We start from the raw sequence: 17,819 nt of genomic DNA on the forward strand, positions 1-17,819 counted from the left end.
GGGCTTGAATGAGTAGGAGGCACTTACTTGAACTGGCAGAAGATGTCAGCATATTCAGCGGAAATGCTGGAGGCCTGCAGCACTGTGACCCTGAAGGTGAAGGTGGAGCCTATGTGAAGGTGGGACAAGGCCTTCTCCAGGGGAAGCTCCAGACCCAGACCACCCTTCAGTGGGCTCCTGGGGACCTCTGGTGTGGCTGTGACGGGGGACAAGTCTGTGGTCATGGTAAGTACACATGATAAAGACAGGAAATGCCTGCAGTTCTGCACACGGTATGACGGGGGAGACACAGAGCTTTACTCCTGCACCATGACGTACACAAATTATAAGTACATGACCTTTTCAGTTAAGTCTTCCCCTACTAAACAAATGTGTGCTGTTCATATCTACCGACACGATGATGTAATCGAAAAACAACATGATTGGGAGGATCTCCTTACCTGCACAGGTGTTGTTGTTGACCTCGTCAGGGTCAGCTCCTACATCAGAGTTCTGTCCCTCCCCTTCCACGAAGCGTAGCTCTTCGTGAGAGGTGTTAGAATGGGACATGCCGCCGGAACACGACTCTGTCTGGAACTGACCAGCCAAACACATGGCCTTTTAAATAATGACACAGCATTTTCCCAATCTCGATACTGTATGCAGACAGCGATTTGGCAAGTAATTCCAAGTTCATGTATAATTTCTTACGGATTCTACCTTCTCAAACTGTTGGTCCTCAAAGGATATCTTGGCGGTTCCTGACTGCCTTACGCCAGAACCATAGTCAGGGGCTTCTTCATCAGCTGGGGAGAGACAATAAAAATGTTGGAAACTCATCCTATTTTGAAGGCCATTTTTATCAAACAGTTATTCACTACTCTCTCAGCACCCACGTGGGTGTCCTTCACAAAACACTAAACGTTTGTGTCTAATACTGCATGTTAACACAAAGTATCGCACAGTAAAAGGATAGAGACATGACAATATGGCACAGTAGCTGGTACCTGAGATGGCCTGCACTGCCACCCTGAGGAAGCCCTTCACCTCTCCCTTCTCACTGACGATGGCCACGCGGTGCACAAGCGGCACGGGGTACAGCAGGTTACTCAGGTACACAAAGGCCCTGCGGACGGGGGAGGAATAGAAGGGGAGAGAGGGAGAGAGAGGAAAAGAGGGGGAGAGAGGAAAAGAGGGGGAGAGAGGAATAGAGGGGGAGAGAGGGGGAGAGAGGAATAGAGGGGGAGAGAGGGAGAGAGAGGAATAGAGAGGGATAGAGGGGGAGAGAGGGATAGAGGGGGAGAGAGGAATAGAGGGGGAGAGAGGAATAGAGGGGGAGAGAGGGATAGAGGGGGAGAGAGGGATAGAGGGGGAGAGAGGAATAGAGGGGGAGAGAGGAATAGAGAGGGAGAGAGGAATAGAGAGGGAGAGGGATAGAGAGGGATAGAGGGGGAGAGAGGGATAGAGAGGAATAGAGAGGGATAGAGGGATAGAGGGGGAGAGATGGATAGAGGGGGAGAGAGGAATAGAGGGGGAGAGAGGAATAGAGAGGGAGAGAGGGATAGAGGGGGAGAGAGGAATAGAGGGGGAGAGAGGAATAGAGGGGGATCTGTATCAGACACAGGGCAATCATTTCAGAGCAGAGGACCGTCGTAGAATGTTGAGGTAATCTCTAGTGGGGCAAGTCTACTGACCCTGGCCCTGTTCAAATATTCATCATGTGCATCCTCCTATAAGTGAATCTGTTTCCACCCTTTTGCTCTTATTAGGAAACCCCTGGCTACTTAGTGATTACCTCAAGAAAGGAAGGGAATGACATTTGAAAAGACTAGGACCTGGGACGGTGACTGACCTGCCCACCAAACGGAACCATGGGAAGCGGTCATAGAAGGGGTCTCCCCCAGTCAGAGCCTGGTCACAGTCCTCCACAGTGCTGCTGGGCACCTCCGCCGCACGGTCGTACATCTCCCTCATCAGGTCCAGCCTATGCCTACAGGGGGCAGCAAAGACAAGGCACACGACCAGGACAGAGCACATCAGAGCAACAGACACTGCAGAGTAGACGCAGACCGGGTAAGTCCATATAGGCCTACATACCAGGGCCTCGCGTGTACAGAGACACATATCATAATGTAAAGCCGCAGAGAAATAACCGGAACAAATGCTCAGAGACACGAAAACACACTCACACAGTCTAATGTCAAGGTCCTCACAAGTATAGTGATACTGTACAAACTCACACACACACACACACATACCTGAGTTTGTCCAGGGTCCAGTAGTGTGTGGCCCCGTTCTTCTGGTCCTGGACCTCCACAGCTACGATGGTGCTGGGGAAGGGCCGTTTCTCCCGCTCCATGGCCACGCTGGGGGGCAGCAGGTCCGGGGGCAACGGGGAGTACAGTGTGTCTGTCAGCAGCACAAACTGGAACTGGACCTGCAAAGGAGAGGACCAGGTCAGCAGGTCAGCAGGTCAGCAGGTCAGCAGGTTAGCGACAAACTCATTGTTGTCAATCGAAATCTCATTTTGCGGACTCATCGAACCGATTCACAATAGAGCCGATCTGATTCAATGACTTTGCAGGGGCACTATTTCGCAATACCAGTCTTTGCTGACTCATCGAATCGATTCATCGTTTTTAAAGAATAGACTCATTCAATGTACAGTCATTTGGTAGACTGACTGGACTGATTAATAACGCAGATTCCTTTGACTGGTACCTCACAGTTTCACCACTGAATCCTTGTTCTACTTTATATATTGTATATAATGACAGTGTACCTTCTTCTTGAGCTCCACACTGATGGCGTTGGCTTCCTTGAGGAAGATGGCATTGCCCCACAGCAGGTCCCTGAGGGAGGTGAACTGGTAGAAACGCCACTTACGGAACGCCCAGGATGCAAGCTCCATCTCACGCTTTGTCCACGGAACTATGGGAAAGACTTAAAACATTCCAGAATTCAGAAAATATCCCATTCTCTGACCTTACCTCGGAAATAGATATTTTATTTCAAAATCATTGTCAACATTTGATAATGGTTGTTCTAGATGGGTAACTGTCAATCAATGTCTCACCTTCCTCCTCAGGCTCCTCTTCTTCGTCTGGGGACTCCAGGTAACGGGAGTTTCTGTCCACCTGTTTCTGCAGGGCTTCCAGTTTACTCTCATAGTCCTGGGAGAGAACCCGGTACAGACACATCAAATCACATGACAGAATAACGGCCACTCATTGGCCAGTCTAAAAATGGTCAGAGACTCCAGCCACCCTAGTCATAGACTGTTCTCTCTGCTACCGCACGGCAAGTGGTACCGGAGCGCCAAACCTAGGTCCAAGAGGCTTCTAAACAGCGTCTACCCCCAAGCCATAAGACTCCTGAACATCTCTTCAAATGGCTACCCAGACTATTTGCATTGCCCCATGAATCTGTACCGGTAACACCCTCTATATAGTCTCACTATTGTTATTTTACTGCTGCTCTTTAATTGATTATTACTTTTATTTCTAATTCATATTTTTTTAAATATATATATATATATATTTTTTATATATATTTTTGTATTTATTTTGATTTGATTGTTTTATTTATTTAACTGCATTGTTGGTTAGGGGCATGTAAGTAAGCATTTCACTGTAAGGTCTACACATTTTGTATTCGGCGCATGTGACTAATACAATTCGATTTGATGAGGTACACCACCCCGTTCACGAAAAAGGTTCTCTCCCACAGACAGTGAGTCACGTGGCCATTGTTCACTAGATACAGCAGGCAGACCGGCATGGAGGTATTCGCTTACTCTTCCAATGAACGTTGGAATGGGCAAAACTAATGTCCTAAGCAACTTTGATTGTGGTTTGAGCGTGGTTTGAGCGTGGTTTGATCGTGGTTTGATCGTGGTTTGAGCGTGGTTTGATCGTGGTTTGAGCGTGGTTTGATCGTGGTTTGAGCGTGGTTTGATCGTGGTTTGAGCGTGGTTTGACCGTGGTTTGATCGTGGTTTGATCGTGGTTTGAGCGTGGTTTGATCGTGGTTTGAGCGTGGTTTGAGCGTGGTTTGATCGTGGTTTGAGCGTGGTTTGAGCGTGGTTTGACCGTGGTTTGAGCGTGGTTTGATCGTGGTTTGACCGTGGTTTGACCGTGCTTTGAGCGTGGTTTGAGCGTGGTTTGCGCGTGGTTTGATCGTCGGTGGCGGGCGCCACCCGGCACAGAGACGACCTCCTGGGCTTCTCACACACGACAGTGTCTAGAGTTTACTGAGAATGGTGAGACAAATGAAACATCCTGTCAGTGGCAGTCCTAGCAACAGTGGCAGAACGGCATCTCGGAACACACAACTCGTCTCGGTCCTTGTCACGGATGGACTATTGCAGCGACCACACCGGGTTCCACTCCTATCAGCTAAAAACCAGATGAAGTGGCTCCAGTGGGCACGCCATCGCCAACACTGGACAACTGAGGAGTGGAACAACATTGCCTGGTCCGAGGAATCCCGGTTCCTGTTGCATCATGCTGTTGACAGAGTCAGGATTTGGAGTAAGCAGCATGAGACCATGGTCCCATCCTGCCTGGTGTCAACGGTACGGGCTGGTGGCGGTGGTGTAGGGAATGTTTTCCCTTGATACCAATTGAGCAACGTTTGAACGTTGTATAATCCATGCCCCGAAGAATTCAGGATGTTATGGAGGCAAAAGGAGGGGTCCGACCCGGTACTAGATGGGTGTACCTAATAAACTGGCCACTGAGTGTCTCCATATACAAGTAACTGCCAAAATAAAGGAAAAACCCAATAAAGTGTCTTAATAGGGCGCTGGGCCACCAGCGCAGCTAGAACAGCTTCAATGCGCCTTGGGCATAGATTCTACAAGTGTCTGGAACTCTATTGGAGGGATGTGACACCATTCTTCCATCATTTGGTGTTTTGTTGCTGGTGGTGGAAAACTCTGTCTCAGGCGCCAATCCAGAATCTCCCATTAGTGTTCAACTGGGTTGAGATCTGGTGACTGAGACACAAACACCCCTTAAACCCCCTCCTTATGCTCATTTGAGACCCCTCTTTCAAAGTCACTGAGATGTCTTCTTCTAGCCATGGTAGAGGAGAATAATGGGCAACTGGGCGTTTTTATACATGACCCTAAGCATGGGATGATAACTGCTTAATTAACTCAGGAGCCACACCTGTGTGGAAGCACTTGCCTTCAATATACAGAACTTTGTGTCCCTCGTTTACTCAAGTGTTTCCTTTATTTACGCAGTCACCTGTATTTATAAAAAACTAAAGATTTGCTTTTTAAGGGGTCTCTCTTAGTGGCCTGTCTTACCAGTCTCTGTTGTTCCAGAAGGTTACTGGCCTCCTCTCGTTCTCGGCGGTATTGATCTTCTAACTCTTGAAGCCTGCAAAACAAAATAATTGCAAATCATTTTCAAGCGAAGTCATACAAAGTCATACAAAAGGATGATGTGTTACTACAGCTGGTGCTTTGCCAAAGGCAGTCCATCTGTTATTGTACCTTGACTCCATCTCCTGCTTCATGTCGATGCCCTGTTTCTCCAGCAGCTCTCTCTGGGCGAAGGCCCAGTCCACGGGCTCCACGGGGGTCTCGGCGCAGGGGGTCCTCTCCCGCTCCTGCCGTGCCTGCTCCGGGTCATTGAAGCGGAACACATGGCTCTTCCCCATGATAATGCGATTTCCTGAGGTCAGGAGTCCGGTCAGTCGCATCACACCTCAGTCATTTCATCAATGTCATAAACCTATTACAGTTTGTTTTACAATCGTTTACACACTAAAAGTAGAACTCGAGGCACACTGTGAAACGTTTAACTCTAGTACCTCCAGACCAAGTCCGCTTTACACTCAGTTTGCAATTGCAAAACACACTTTGTGCAAAACACTAAACACAGTTCTCTACATTAGACACCGCATTCAAAACCAACAGGTCTTGTGTTTCCTTTGGAAAACACTGCCATTCAAAATGCCACACTCATTTACCGATTACCTAAACCCAGTGAAAACACTTATAGCTCATTTGTTCACATAGAAATCAGAGCTTGAGCACTGTAAATAGGCTTCAGGTTGGCTTTCTTGGTTTGGACAACAAAGGAGGCCAATTTTGGAGAGAGAGTTAGAGGAAGAGGAGTGGGAGGAAGACGAGGACAAAGAGAAGGAGGATGAATACACAATGTTTTGAGAAAGAAATTCATTTTATTTTTTTCCCTCCTTGCATTTCTGTTCATAGTGTGAATATATACTGAATATGCATACATACTGTATATATTTGTGCACATACATGTACGTGTGAGTTCTATGACAAACTGCCCTGGACACCACTGAACATGCAAAAGACGCAAGATACTAGTGTTTTACATTTGTCACATACGTGTGTCGTTGGCGTGTATAGGAGCTAATCATTTGATGGTTTGTGTGTAGAGTTGTGATGCAAAAACACCAGAAGAGTTAAATATCGTTTTGAATAAAGTGTTTGGTTTTGCAAGAGATCTGTGACGTTTTGCATGTTGTGCGTGTGTGTTTTGGGGTTTTGAGTGTAGAGTCGAGAGACGAGGAGCCATAGTTTCAGAAATCATGTGGAAGCAATTGTCAAAAACTGTAATGATTTTAACCTTGGACTGTTCAAGTGAGAATCACCAGTGTGAATCACCTATGGTGATTCTTTGTGTATTTATGATGTTGTATATGGAAGCAGATTCATGCCTAGACAAATACAAAATATTGAATTCAAATCAGTGTTGTGTTTTTCAGTATGTTTTGTGTCTGTTTGTGTCTCTTTTCCCTTAGTGGAAGATGCTGAGGGGTTTAAGCCTTACCTGAACGAAGCAGAGTAGGTGTGGTCACCAGTTTCCCGTTGACGTAGATCTCCGCCCCCTCGCAGGGCTCCAGGATGACGTTCCCTGTGTCATCATCATCAACAGACAAGAACCACCGGGGATGGTGAGCCTTTGGCTATTCTACAATGGCTCCGTTTCGTACTCAATTTCCAGTCCTGGAGGACCAAAACACTTCTAGTTTTCATCCTCTCCTTCTAATCAGGGACTAATTCACACCTGTCACACCAGATGAGTGCAATTCACTACCGCGTAGAAACAAAAAACAGAAGTGTTTTGGCCCTCCAGGACTGGGAATTGGGCAGCCCTGATGTACATGTACTGAATGGATCATTTGTTTGCCCTCAATGAGCTGTGATCTACAAAGCCTGCATAGGTAAAGTCAAGAGGGTAAAAGGCAACTCCCGTCTTTTTCTGCCGTGATTACATAAGGGATAATCAACGAGGGGCTATGCGTTCTTTTGGAAAATAACGAATGAGGTGGAAGGTGTGTTCCACGAAGCGCTAGCGGAGTGGAACTGACCTTCCACAGTCTTACACTATTTTCCAGGGAACGCATAGAGGCCCGAATTGATTATCGCTTTTGTACCATGGTTATAATTAAACACATTTTCGCTAGAAATGTGTTGATTTGCCGGGAAAGAAACGTGTTCAACATTCACTGAAGTAGCTAGCAAGTTTACTAGATAGCTACAGTAGTTGCTATGCTAACCATTTTACATTGGCATCCAGTTTATAAAAGCAATAAGGCACGAGGGGGTGTGTTATATGGCGTTGCCGTCGTGCCTAAGAACAGCCTTTAGCCGTGGTGTATTGGCCAATATACCACACCCCCCACAGGCCTTATTGCTTTTATAAACTGGTTACCAACGTAATTAGAGCAGTACAAAAATGTTTTTGTCAGACCCATGGTATACGGTCTGATAAACCACGGCTGTCAGCCTATCAGCATTCAGGGCTCGAACCAGCCAGTTTATAATTTACTATAGCTATTGCCTCACTAGTCCAAGTCTCTTTAGTCCATAACCCAGTCTCAATAGTCCCAGCCTCTACAGACCCTATAACCTCTGGTGCACGCAAGCAAAATCTGCTAATGATTCTTCTCATAGAACTAGAACTAATAGAAACTATCATGGTTCGTCCACAGTTGGTCAGTTCAGTCTCACCTTCTCCGCCGGAGCCTGCGGTGCTACTGAAGGTGCAGTGCTCGTCTTGGATAAAATGGCCACTGAGCACGATGTCCTGGCGACTTCTGGCGTCGTCACGTCCAACCCTGAGGGAAAGATGCATCGGATACGGAGTCGATTGATTCGCTTTTTACATAGATGTCTTTCTTGTAAGAGCACTGTTTCACTCTTCAAATTCCGAAGGAAACACCGTTGCCCACTTCACAGGGCCATTCTGATCCTTGATATTCCAGGTAGTAAACTTAAAACAGCTGCCTCCCTACTCCAAATCCCTCCGTACTGTACCACAGGACTGGAGGCCACTTCAATACAAAAGAGGTACACTTCACTACATTTCCTGCAGATGAAAGAGTCGTTCTTACTTGGTGGTCCCATCTTTGATGTAGTAGAGTAAGCACTCAGACATCAGTGGGTCCTCATTCAGGTTCACCAGGTGAGGGGTCTAAAAGAAAGACAAGGACATGGTGACTTTGCTTCCACATATGTTGACATTTTGTGTTGAAATACTGTTGACAGGGGTTGTTGTAGCATGATGGAAATGGATATCATGCACAGAGGATTGTGGGTAGCGTAGTAAATCTCACTACAGTTGCCATAAAGGGTGTACTGGGGTTCTGACCTTCTTGGGGGAGAACACGCCCACGGTGCCTCCATCTTCTCTCATGGCCACACCCATCTCAGCCAGTAGGGCCTCCCTACATATAGCAGAGCACCACAGTTATTTGAGACAGGTGGACTCAGATAAGGATAGAGGTTAAAGGTTAAAGCCGTCTGACACACCTCTGCATCCGGATATCTTCAGTACGGCGCAGTTTCTCCTCCCATGTCTCATTGAGCTCAGCAATGATTTTCTCTGTTTCCTAGAGTGAAAAGAACGACAAATGTCTAAGTTGGCATGGTACATACACGCCATAACATTATGGTTAGCCTCCATGACCCTTACCCCCCCTCTCTATCTCCATCTGTCCGCAACTGTCTAACTATCCCTCTATCTCTCCACTGCCCATCCTCTCCTCCTCTCTTTCTCCTTCCATCTCACTCACTCACTCACTCACTCACTCACTCACTCACTCACTCACTAACCCACCCACTCACTCACTCACTCACTCACTCACTCACTCACCCACTCACCACCTCTAAGTTCACCCTCCCTCCTTTCCTCCTCCCTACCTTGAGTCTCTCTATGGCCTCCTCAGAGGCAGGGCTGAAGATGCGGTCATGCAGGTTTGCCATGGAGCCTGCACGGCTGGACAGGGCGGAGAGAGAGGGGGAAGGGCTCATCCCAGTCATGGCATTGGTCACTGTGGATAGATCACCCGTTTGATTGGCAGCCTGGCGATTATTGACAAAGTTCTTGTAATCGCACAAGTCTGCCAGAAGAAGAGCGGGAGTGTGTGGGGGAGAGAAGGAAAGAGAGGGGAGCAAACAGCAGGAAGGTGAGGAGGAGGAGACATTGGGGGTGGAGAGAAAGAAACGCAGAGAAGTGGGTATACGGAAGAAAGGGAAAACAAGGGAGGAGTAAAAACAGAAGAAGAGAGCTCAACAAAAAAAGATGTATTGTCGAAGCAGAGACAGGTGCTCACCAAAGGCATTGCAGAGAGAGCGAGAGAAGAGCAACTTACACTGGTGGATATGCAAAGCACACGAGAAGTTAGAGAGCAAACGCTTTTCTCTGCCATTCATATGCAAAATACATACAGTAACAAGCTGAAAAACAAGCAATGTCATGTGATATATAGGGCAGCCAATCTAGAATACATGTATTTTAGTTCTTACTTGCAGCATAATCTCCAGGCTGAAAGGCTGTGAAAGTATTATTCAATTAAAATCAATGCAATTCCTAAAAACTGATTTTATCCCGCTAGCGACAATTATGCAGGGCAAGCAGTGTGAATTAGAAGTAAGGCAGCAGAGCTCTGGAGCCCTAGCCAGAGCCCACATTAAGAACCTGGCATATCAAAGACCCTCTACAGAAGCAGAGCGTCCAATCAGATAGCTACACACCCAGAGAACCAGAGTGTAACACAGGCTGCATCCCAACAGTCTAAAATGGCTTCCCCCCCCCCCCCCCCCATCTTCATCTGCACTGATCTGAAAGGACTTTTCTTAGAGGAGTCCACCATCTTGCTTTCACCCATCCCATGTTTGCAGATCAGTGCGGAGGAAGAAAAAGAAGATGAGGAGAAGATGCCATGTTAAGCTTTTGAAACGCATTCCAGTCCCAAAGAGGCGGACAGTAAACATGTATTTTCTTCAGTGTGTACTGGATTTATAGACTTTAGATGGGTTTTTGGGTTGAGACCTTCCATATAGCTCTGGGGTGTTATAGGATGGTAGTATGGTAGAGGTTTAGCTTTATTTTCAGTTAGCTGCAAAGCGGGCGGAGGGGGGGTTGCTAGAATATACACACTTTTCAAACCAGCTATCACAGGATCGGGACATCGATACGCTGAGAGGAAAGAGGAGAGAGAAGAGTGTGTGAGACACTCACACACACATCTGTATGGCTCTCATCCAGTGTGTGTGTGTGTGTGTGTGTGTGTGTGTGTGTGTGTGTGTGTGTGTGTGTGTGTGTGTGTGTGTGTGTGTGGGTAGGTAGGTAGGTAGGTACTCACTATCTATGATATCTCCCAGGCCCTGTGCGTAGAGGAGGTCCTTGAGTCGGCACACCTCCTCCTTCAGCTCACGCACCAGACGGTTGTTGGGGTCCTCGTTGATGACGGCGTTACAGCGGATCTGTTTGGCGCGGTCAGCATACCTGGGAAGGATCAAAACCATTCAAAGGCAGGTTCACCCCAAAAATATGTCCACTGTTTATATGATGGGAGAAACATCGTAGTCGATAGGGACAACATAGGTTCAAGGTATCATTATTTGCAGTTCCTGGATCACTTCCTGGTTTAGTCTCTCAATGCATAAAAATGAGGGTTCCTCAAGGGTTCTTTGGGAAGGGTGATGGTTCTATGTGGACACATAATGACTCAAAGAACACTTTGAGCAATTGTTCTTTGCAGTTCACAAAAGGGTCCTTTGCTCTTTTAGTGATAGTTCAAATGTAGGGGAGGAAGCTCGGCCTGGTTTGCTCACAGCTCTTTTTGTGTAACCATGAGTGAGAGTGCCATTCCAGTTTATCTAATGTGTTGTGTTATGCTATTTTATGTAACTACGGCTAGTGACGGTGTCTTGTGAAAGACTCACATATGCCCTGGTGCCAGCTGGGGGTCCTCAGGGACGCCCAGCTGTTTCAGCGATATCTCAACTTGTCTATTAACACTTACAGAATTTTAAATACAGTGGGGAGAACCGGTATTTGATACACTGCTGATTTTGCAGGTTTTCCTACTTACAAAGCATGTAGAGGTCTGTCATTTTTTATCATAGGTACACTTCAACTGTGAGAGACGGAATCTAAAACAAAAATCCAGAAAATCACATTGTATGATTTTTTAGTAATTAATTTGCATTTTATTGCATGACATAAGTATTTGATCACCTACCAACCAGTAAGAATTCCGGCTCTCACAAACCTGTTAGTTTTTCTTTAAGAAGCCCTCCTGTTCTCCACTCATTACCTGTATTAGCTGCAACAGTTTGAACTCGTTACCTGTATAAAAGACACCTGTCCACACACTCACTCAAACAGACTCCAACCTCTCCACAATGGCCAAGACCAGAGAGCTGTGTAAGGACATCAGAGATAAATTGTAGACCTGCACAAGGCTGGGATGGGCTACAGGACAATAGGCAAGCAGCTTGGTGAGAAGGCAACAACTGTTGGCGCAATTATTAGGAAATGGAAGACGTTCAAGATGACGGTCAAACACCCTCGGTCTGGGGCTCAACGCAAGATCTCACCTCGTGGGGCATCAATGACCATGAGGAAGGTGAGGGATCAGCCCAAAACTACATGGTAGGACCTGGTCAATGACCTGAAGAGAGCTGGGACCACAGTCTCAAAGAAAACCATTAGTAACACACTATGCCGTCATGGACTAAAATCCTACAGCGCACGCAAGGCCCCCTGCTCAAGCCAGCACATGTCCAGGCCCGTCTGAAGTTTGCCAATGACCATCTGGATGATCCAGAGGAGGAATGGCAGAAGGTCATGTGGTCTGATGAGACAAAAATTGCTTTTTGGTCTAAACTCCACTCGCCGTGTTTGGAGGAAGAAGAAGGATGAGTACAACCCCAAGAATACCATCCCAACCGTGAAGCATGGAGGTGGAAACATCATTCTTTGGGGATGCTTTTCTGCAAAGGGGACGACTGCACCGTATTGAGGGGAGGATGGGTGGGGCCATGTATCGCGAGATCTTGGCCAACAACCTCCTTCCCTTAGTAAGAGCATTCATTGAAGATGGGTCGTGGCTGGGTCTTCCAGCATTACAATGACCCGAAACACACAGCCAGGGCAACTAAGGAGTGGCTCCGTGAGAAGCATCTCAAGGTCCTGGAGTGGCCTAGCCAGTCTCCAGACCTGAACCCAATAGAAAATCTTTGGAGGGAGCTGAAAGTCCGTATTGCCCAGCGACAGCCCCGAAACCTGAAGGATCTGGAGAAGGTCTGTATGGAGGAGTGGGCCAAAATCCCTGCTGCAGTGTGTGCAAACCTGGTCAAGAACTACAGGAAACGTATGATCTCTGTAATTGCAAACAAAGGTTTCTGTACCAAATATTATGTTCTGCTTTTCTGATGTATCAAATACTTTTGTCATGCAATAATATGCAAATTAATTACTTAAAAAATCATACAATGTGATTTTCTGGATTTTTGTTTTAGATTCCGTCTCTCACAGTTGAAGTGTACCTATGATAAAAATAACAGACCTCTACATGCTTTGTAAGTAGGAAAACCTGCAGGGAATCGCCCGCAGCAAGAGCAACATCATTGATATATACAGAGAAAATAGTCGGCCCGAGAATTGAACCCTGTGGCACCCCCATAGAGACTGCCAGAGGACCGGACAGCATGCCCTCCGATTTGACACACTGAACTCTGTCTGCAAAGTAATTGGTGAACCAGGCAAGGCAGTCATCCGAAAAACCGAGGCTACTGAGTCTGCCGATAAGAATATGGTGATTGACAGAGTCGAAAACCTTGGCAAGGTCGATGAAGACGGCTGCACAGTACTGTCTTTTATCGATGGCCGTTATGATATCGTTTAGTACCTTGAGTGTGGCTGAGGTGCACCCGTGACCGGCTCGGAAACCAGATTGCACAGCGGAGAAGGTACGGTGGGATTCGAGATGGTCAGTGACCTGTTTGTTGACTTGGCTTTCGAAGAACTTAGATAGGCAGGGCAGGATGGATATAGGTCTGTAACAGTTTGGGTCCAGGGTGTCTCCCCCTTTGAAGAGGGGGATGACTGCGGCAGCTTTCCAATCCTTGGGGATCTCAGACGATATGAAAGAGAGGTTGAACAGGCTGGTAATAGAGGTTGCGACAATGGCGGCGGATAGTTTCAGAAATAGAGGGTCCAGATTGTCAAGCCCAGCTGATTTGTACGGGTCCAGGTTTTGCAGCTCTTTCAGAACATCTGCTATCTGGATTTGGGTAAAGGAGAACCTGGAAGGGCTTGGGCGAGAAGCTGCGGTGGGGGCGGAGCTGTTGGCCGAGGTTGGAGTAGCAAGGCGGAAGGCATGGCCAGCCGTTGAGAAATGCTTGTTGAAGTTTTCGATAATCATAGATTTATCGGTGGTGACCGTGTTACCTAGCCTCAGTGCAGTGGGCAGCTGGGAGGAGGTGCTCTTGTTCTCCATGGACTTCACAGTGTCCCAGAACTTTTTGGAGTTGGAGCTACAGGATGCAAACTTCTGCCTGAAGAAGCTGGCCTTAGCTTTCCTGACTGACTGCGTGTATTGGTTCCTGACTTCCCTGAACAGTTGCATATCGACTATTCGATCGGTCCGCCACAGGATGTTTTTGTGCTGGTCGAGGGCAGTCAGGTCTGGAGTGAACCAAGGGCTGTATCTGTTCTTGGTTCTGCATTTTTTTGAACGGAGCATGCTTATCTAAAATGGTGAGGAAGTTACTTTTAAAGAATGACCAGGCATCCTCAACTGACGGGATGAGGTCAATGTCCTTCCAGGATACCCGGGCCAGGTCGATTAGGAAGGCCTGCTCACAGAAGTGTTTTAGGGAGCGTTTGACAGTGATGAGGGGTGGTCGTTTGACTGCGGCTCCGTAGCGGATACAGGCAATGAGGCAGTGATCGCTGAGATCCTGGTTGTAGACAGCGGAGGTGTATCTGGAGGGCCAGTTGGTCAGGATGACGTCTATGAGGGTGCCCTTGTTTACAGAGTTAGGGTTATACCTGGTGGGTTCCTTGATGATTTGTGTGAGATTGAGGGCATCTAGCTTAGATTGTAGGACTGCCGGGGTGTTAAGCATATCCCAGTTTAGGTCACCTAAAAGAACAAACTCTGAAGCTAGATGGGGAGCGATCAATTCACAAATGGTGTCCAGGGCACAGCTGGGAGCTGAGGGGGGTCGGTGGCAGGCGGCAACAGTGAGAGACTTATTTCTGGAGAGAGTAATTTTCAAAATTAGTAGTTCGAACTGTTTGGGTATGGACCTGGAAAGTATGACATTACTTTGCAGGCTATCTCTGCAGTAGACTGCAACTCCTCCCCCTTTGGCAGTTCTATCTTGACGGAAGATGTTATAGTTGGGTATGGAAATCTCAGAATTTTTGGTGGCCTTCCTGAGCCAGGACTCAGACACGGCAAGGACATCAGGGTTAGCAGAGTGTGCTAAAGCGGTGAGTAAAACAAACTTAGGGAGGAGGCTTCTGATGTTGACATGCATGAAACCAAGGCTTTTTCGATCACAGAAGTCAACAAATGAGGGTGCCTGGGGACATGCAGGGCCTGGGTTTACCTCCACATCACCCGCGGAACAGAGAAGGAGTAGTATGAGGGTGCGGCTAAAGGCTATCAAAACTGGTCGCCTAGAGCATTGGGGACAGAGAATAAGAGGAGCAGGTTTCTGGGCATGGTAGAATATATTCAGGGCATAATGCGCAGACAGGGGTATGGTGGGGTGCGGGTACAGCGGAGGTAAGCCCAGGCACTGGGTGATGATGAGAGAGGTTGTATCTCTGGACATGCTAGTTGTAATGGGTGAGGTCACCGCATGTGTGGGAGGTGGGACAAAGGAGGTATCAGGGGTATGAAGAGTGGAACTAGGCGCTCCATTGTGAACTAAAACAATGATAACTAACCTGAACAACAGTATACAAGGCATATTGACATATTCCAAGTCCTGTTACAAGCATACCCATAACATGGTGCAGCCACCACTATGCTTGAAAATATGGAGCGTGGTATTCAGTAAATGTGTTGTATTCGATTTGCCCCAAACACTTTGTATTGAGGACAAAAAGTTAATAGCCTTGCCACGTTTTTTTCAGTATTTCTTTAGTGCCTTGTTGCAAAAGGCATGCATGTTGTGGAATATTTTTATTCTGTACAGGCTTCCTTCTTTTCACTCCATCAATTAGGTTAGTATTGTGGAGTAACGACAATGTTGTTGATCCATCCTCAATTTCTCCTATCACAGCCATTAAACCCTAACTGCTTTAAAGTCATCATTGGCCTTATGGTGAAATCACTGAGCGGTTTCCTTCCTCTCCTGCAACTGAGTTAGGAAGGACACCTGTATCTTTGTAGTGACAGTGTATTGATACACCATCCAAAGAGTAATTAACAACTTCACCATGCTCAAAGGAATATTCAATGTCTATGCTTCTTTGTGAGGCCTTGGAAAACCTCCCTGGTTTTTATCTGTCCTCCTAGACCTTAGTGCTGCTTTTGATACCATCGATCACCACATTCTTTTGGAGAGATTGGAAACCCAAATTGGTCTACACGGACAAGTTTTGGCTTGGTTTAGATCTTATCTGTCGGAAAGATATCAGTTTGTCTCTGTGGATGGTTTGTCCTCTGACAAATCAACTGTAAATGTTGGTGTTCCTCAAGGCTCCATTTTAGGACCACTATTGTTTTCACTATATATTTTACCTCTTGGTGATGTCATTCGGAAACATAATGTTAACTTTCACTGCTATGCAGATGACACACAGCTGTACATTTCGATGAAAATTGCCTTGCCTGGAAGCCTGTGTTTCTGACATAAGGAAGTGGATGGCTGAAAATGTTCTACTTTTAAACTCGGACAAAACAGAGATGCTTGTTCTAGGTCCCAAGAAACAAAGAGATCTTCTGTTGAATCTGACAATTAATCTAGATGGTTGTCCAGTCGTCTCAAATAATACTGTGAAGGACCTCGGCGTTACTCTGGACCCTGATCTCTCTTTGGACGAACAAATCAAGACTGTTTCAAGGACAGCTTTTTTCCATCTACGTAACATTGCAAAAAATCAGACACTTTCTGTCCAAAAAATTATGCAGAAGAATGTATCCATGCTTTTGTCACTCCTAGGTTAGACTACTGCAATGCTCTCCTTTCCGGCAACCTGGATAAAGCACTAAATAAACTTCAGGTAGTGCTAAACACGGCTTCTAGAATCTTGACTAGAAACAAAAAATGTGATCATATTACTCCAGTGCTAGCCTCTCTACACTAGCTTCCTGTTAAGACAAGGGCTGATTTCAAGGTTTTACTGCTAACCTACAAAGCATTACATGGGCTTGCTCCTATCTATCTTTCCGATTTGGTCCTGCCGTACATACCTACACGTACGCTACGGTCACAAGACGCAGGACTCCTTACTGTCCCTAGAATTTCTAAGCAAACAGCTGGTGGCAGGGCTTTCTCCTATAGAGCTCAATTTTATGGAATTGTCTGCCTATCCATGTGAGAGACGCAGACTCGGTCTCAACCTTTAAGTCTTTATTGAAAACTCATCTCTTCAGTAGGTCCTATGATTGAGTGTAGTCTGGCCCAGGAGTGAGAAGGTGAACGGAAAGGCACTGGGGCAACGAACCGCCCTTGCTGTCTCTGTCTGGCCGGTTCCCCTCTTTCCACTGGGATTCTCTGCCTCTAACCCTATTACAGGGGCTGAGTCACTGGTTTACTGGTGCTCTTCCCTGCCGTCCCTAGGAGGGGTGCGTCACTTAAGTGGGTTGAGTCACTGACGTGATATTCATGTCCGGGTTGGCGCCCCACCCCTTTGGGTTATGCCGTGGCGGAGATCTTTGTGGGCTATACTCGGCCTTGTCTCAGGATGGTAAGTTGGTGGTTGAAGATATCCTAGTGGTCTGGGGGCTGTGCTTTGGCAAAGTGGGTGGGGTTATATCCTGCCTGTTTGGCCCTGTCCGGGGGTATCGTCGGACGGGGCCACAGTGTCTCCCAACCCCTCCTGTCTCAGCCTCCAGTATTATACTGCAGTAGTTTATGTGTCGGGGGCTAGGGTCAGTTTGTTATAGCTGGAGTATTTCTCCTGTTTTAAAGTAAGTATGCTCTCTCTCTTTCTCTCTTTTTCTCTCTTTCATTCTCTCTCTCTCTCTCTTTCTTTCTTTCTTTCTCTCTCTTGGACAACCTGAGCCCTAGGACCATGCCTCAGGACTACCTGGTCTGATGACTCCTTGCTGTCCCCAGTCCACCTGGCCGTGCTGCTGCTCCAGTTTCAACTGTTCTGCCTGTGGCTATGGAACCCTGATCTGTTCACCGGACATGCTACCTGTCCCAGACCTGCTGTTTTCAACTATCTAGAGACAGCAGGAGCGGTAGAGATACTCTCAAAGATCGGCTATGAAAAGCCAACTGACATTTATTCCTGAGTTGCTGACCTGTTGCAATCTCGACAATCACTGTGATTATTATTATTTGACCTTGCTGGTCATCTATGAACATTT

At 46.9% G+C, this 17,819-nt stretch overlaps 1 protein-coding gene across 25 annotated transcripts in view; it reads right to left on the reverse strand.

Annotated features, from left to right (window-relative positions):
- The window catches only part of kif1ab (kinesin family member 1Ab), a 59,980-nt gene that overhangs the window by 28,489 nt on the left and 13,672 nt on the right, over positions 1–17,819 (reverse strand). For 8 of the 25 annotated variants that reach the window (XM_064941765.1, XM_064941738.1, XM_064941757.1 and 5 more), the window contains exons 13-30: positions 10,617–10,759; positions 10,412–10,450; positions 9,172–9,371; positions 8,782–8,861; positions 8,621–8,696; positions 8,364–8,443; positions 7,981–8,087; positions 6,797–6,895; positions 5,485–5,665; positions 5,296–5,368; positions 3,056–3,152; positions 2,762–2,922; positions 2,238–2,416; positions 1,832–1,969; positions 987–1,105; positions 700–785; positions 441–576; positions 28–214 (exon numbers count right to left, since the gene is read on the reverse strand). In XM_064941765.1, the coding sequence (XP_064797837.1) occupies positions 28–214; positions 441–576; positions 700–785; positions 987–1,105; positions 1,832–1,969; positions 2,238–2,416; positions 2,762–2,922; positions 3,056–3,152; positions 5,296–5,368; positions 5,485–5,665; positions 6,797–6,895; positions 7,981–8,087; positions 8,364–8,443; positions 8,621–8,696; positions 8,782–8,861; positions 9,172–9,371; positions 10,412–10,450; positions 10,617–10,759 (2,181 nt within the window). The remainder of the gene's footprint in view (positions 1–27; positions 215–440; positions 577–699; positions 786–986; positions 1,106–1,831; positions 1,970–2,237; positions 2,417–2,761; positions 2,923–3,055; positions 3,153–5,295; positions 5,369–5,484; positions 5,666–6,796; positions 6,896–7,980; positions 8,088–8,363; positions 8,444–8,620; positions 8,697–8,781; positions 8,862–9,171; positions 9,372–10,411; positions 10,451–10,616; positions 10,760–17,819) is intronic. The other 17 variants (XM_064941728.1, XM_064941910.1, XM_064941867.1 and 14 more) reach the window with 10 other exon arrangements.

Source organism: Oncorhynchus masou, chromosome 3 (assembly GCF_036934945.1).
Source record: "Oncorhynchus masou masou isolate Uvic2021 chromosome 3, UVic_Omas_1.1, whole genome shotgun sequence".
NCBI lineage: Eukaryota > Metazoa > Chordata > Actinopteri > Salmoniformes > Salmonidae > Oncorhynchus > Oncorhynchus masou.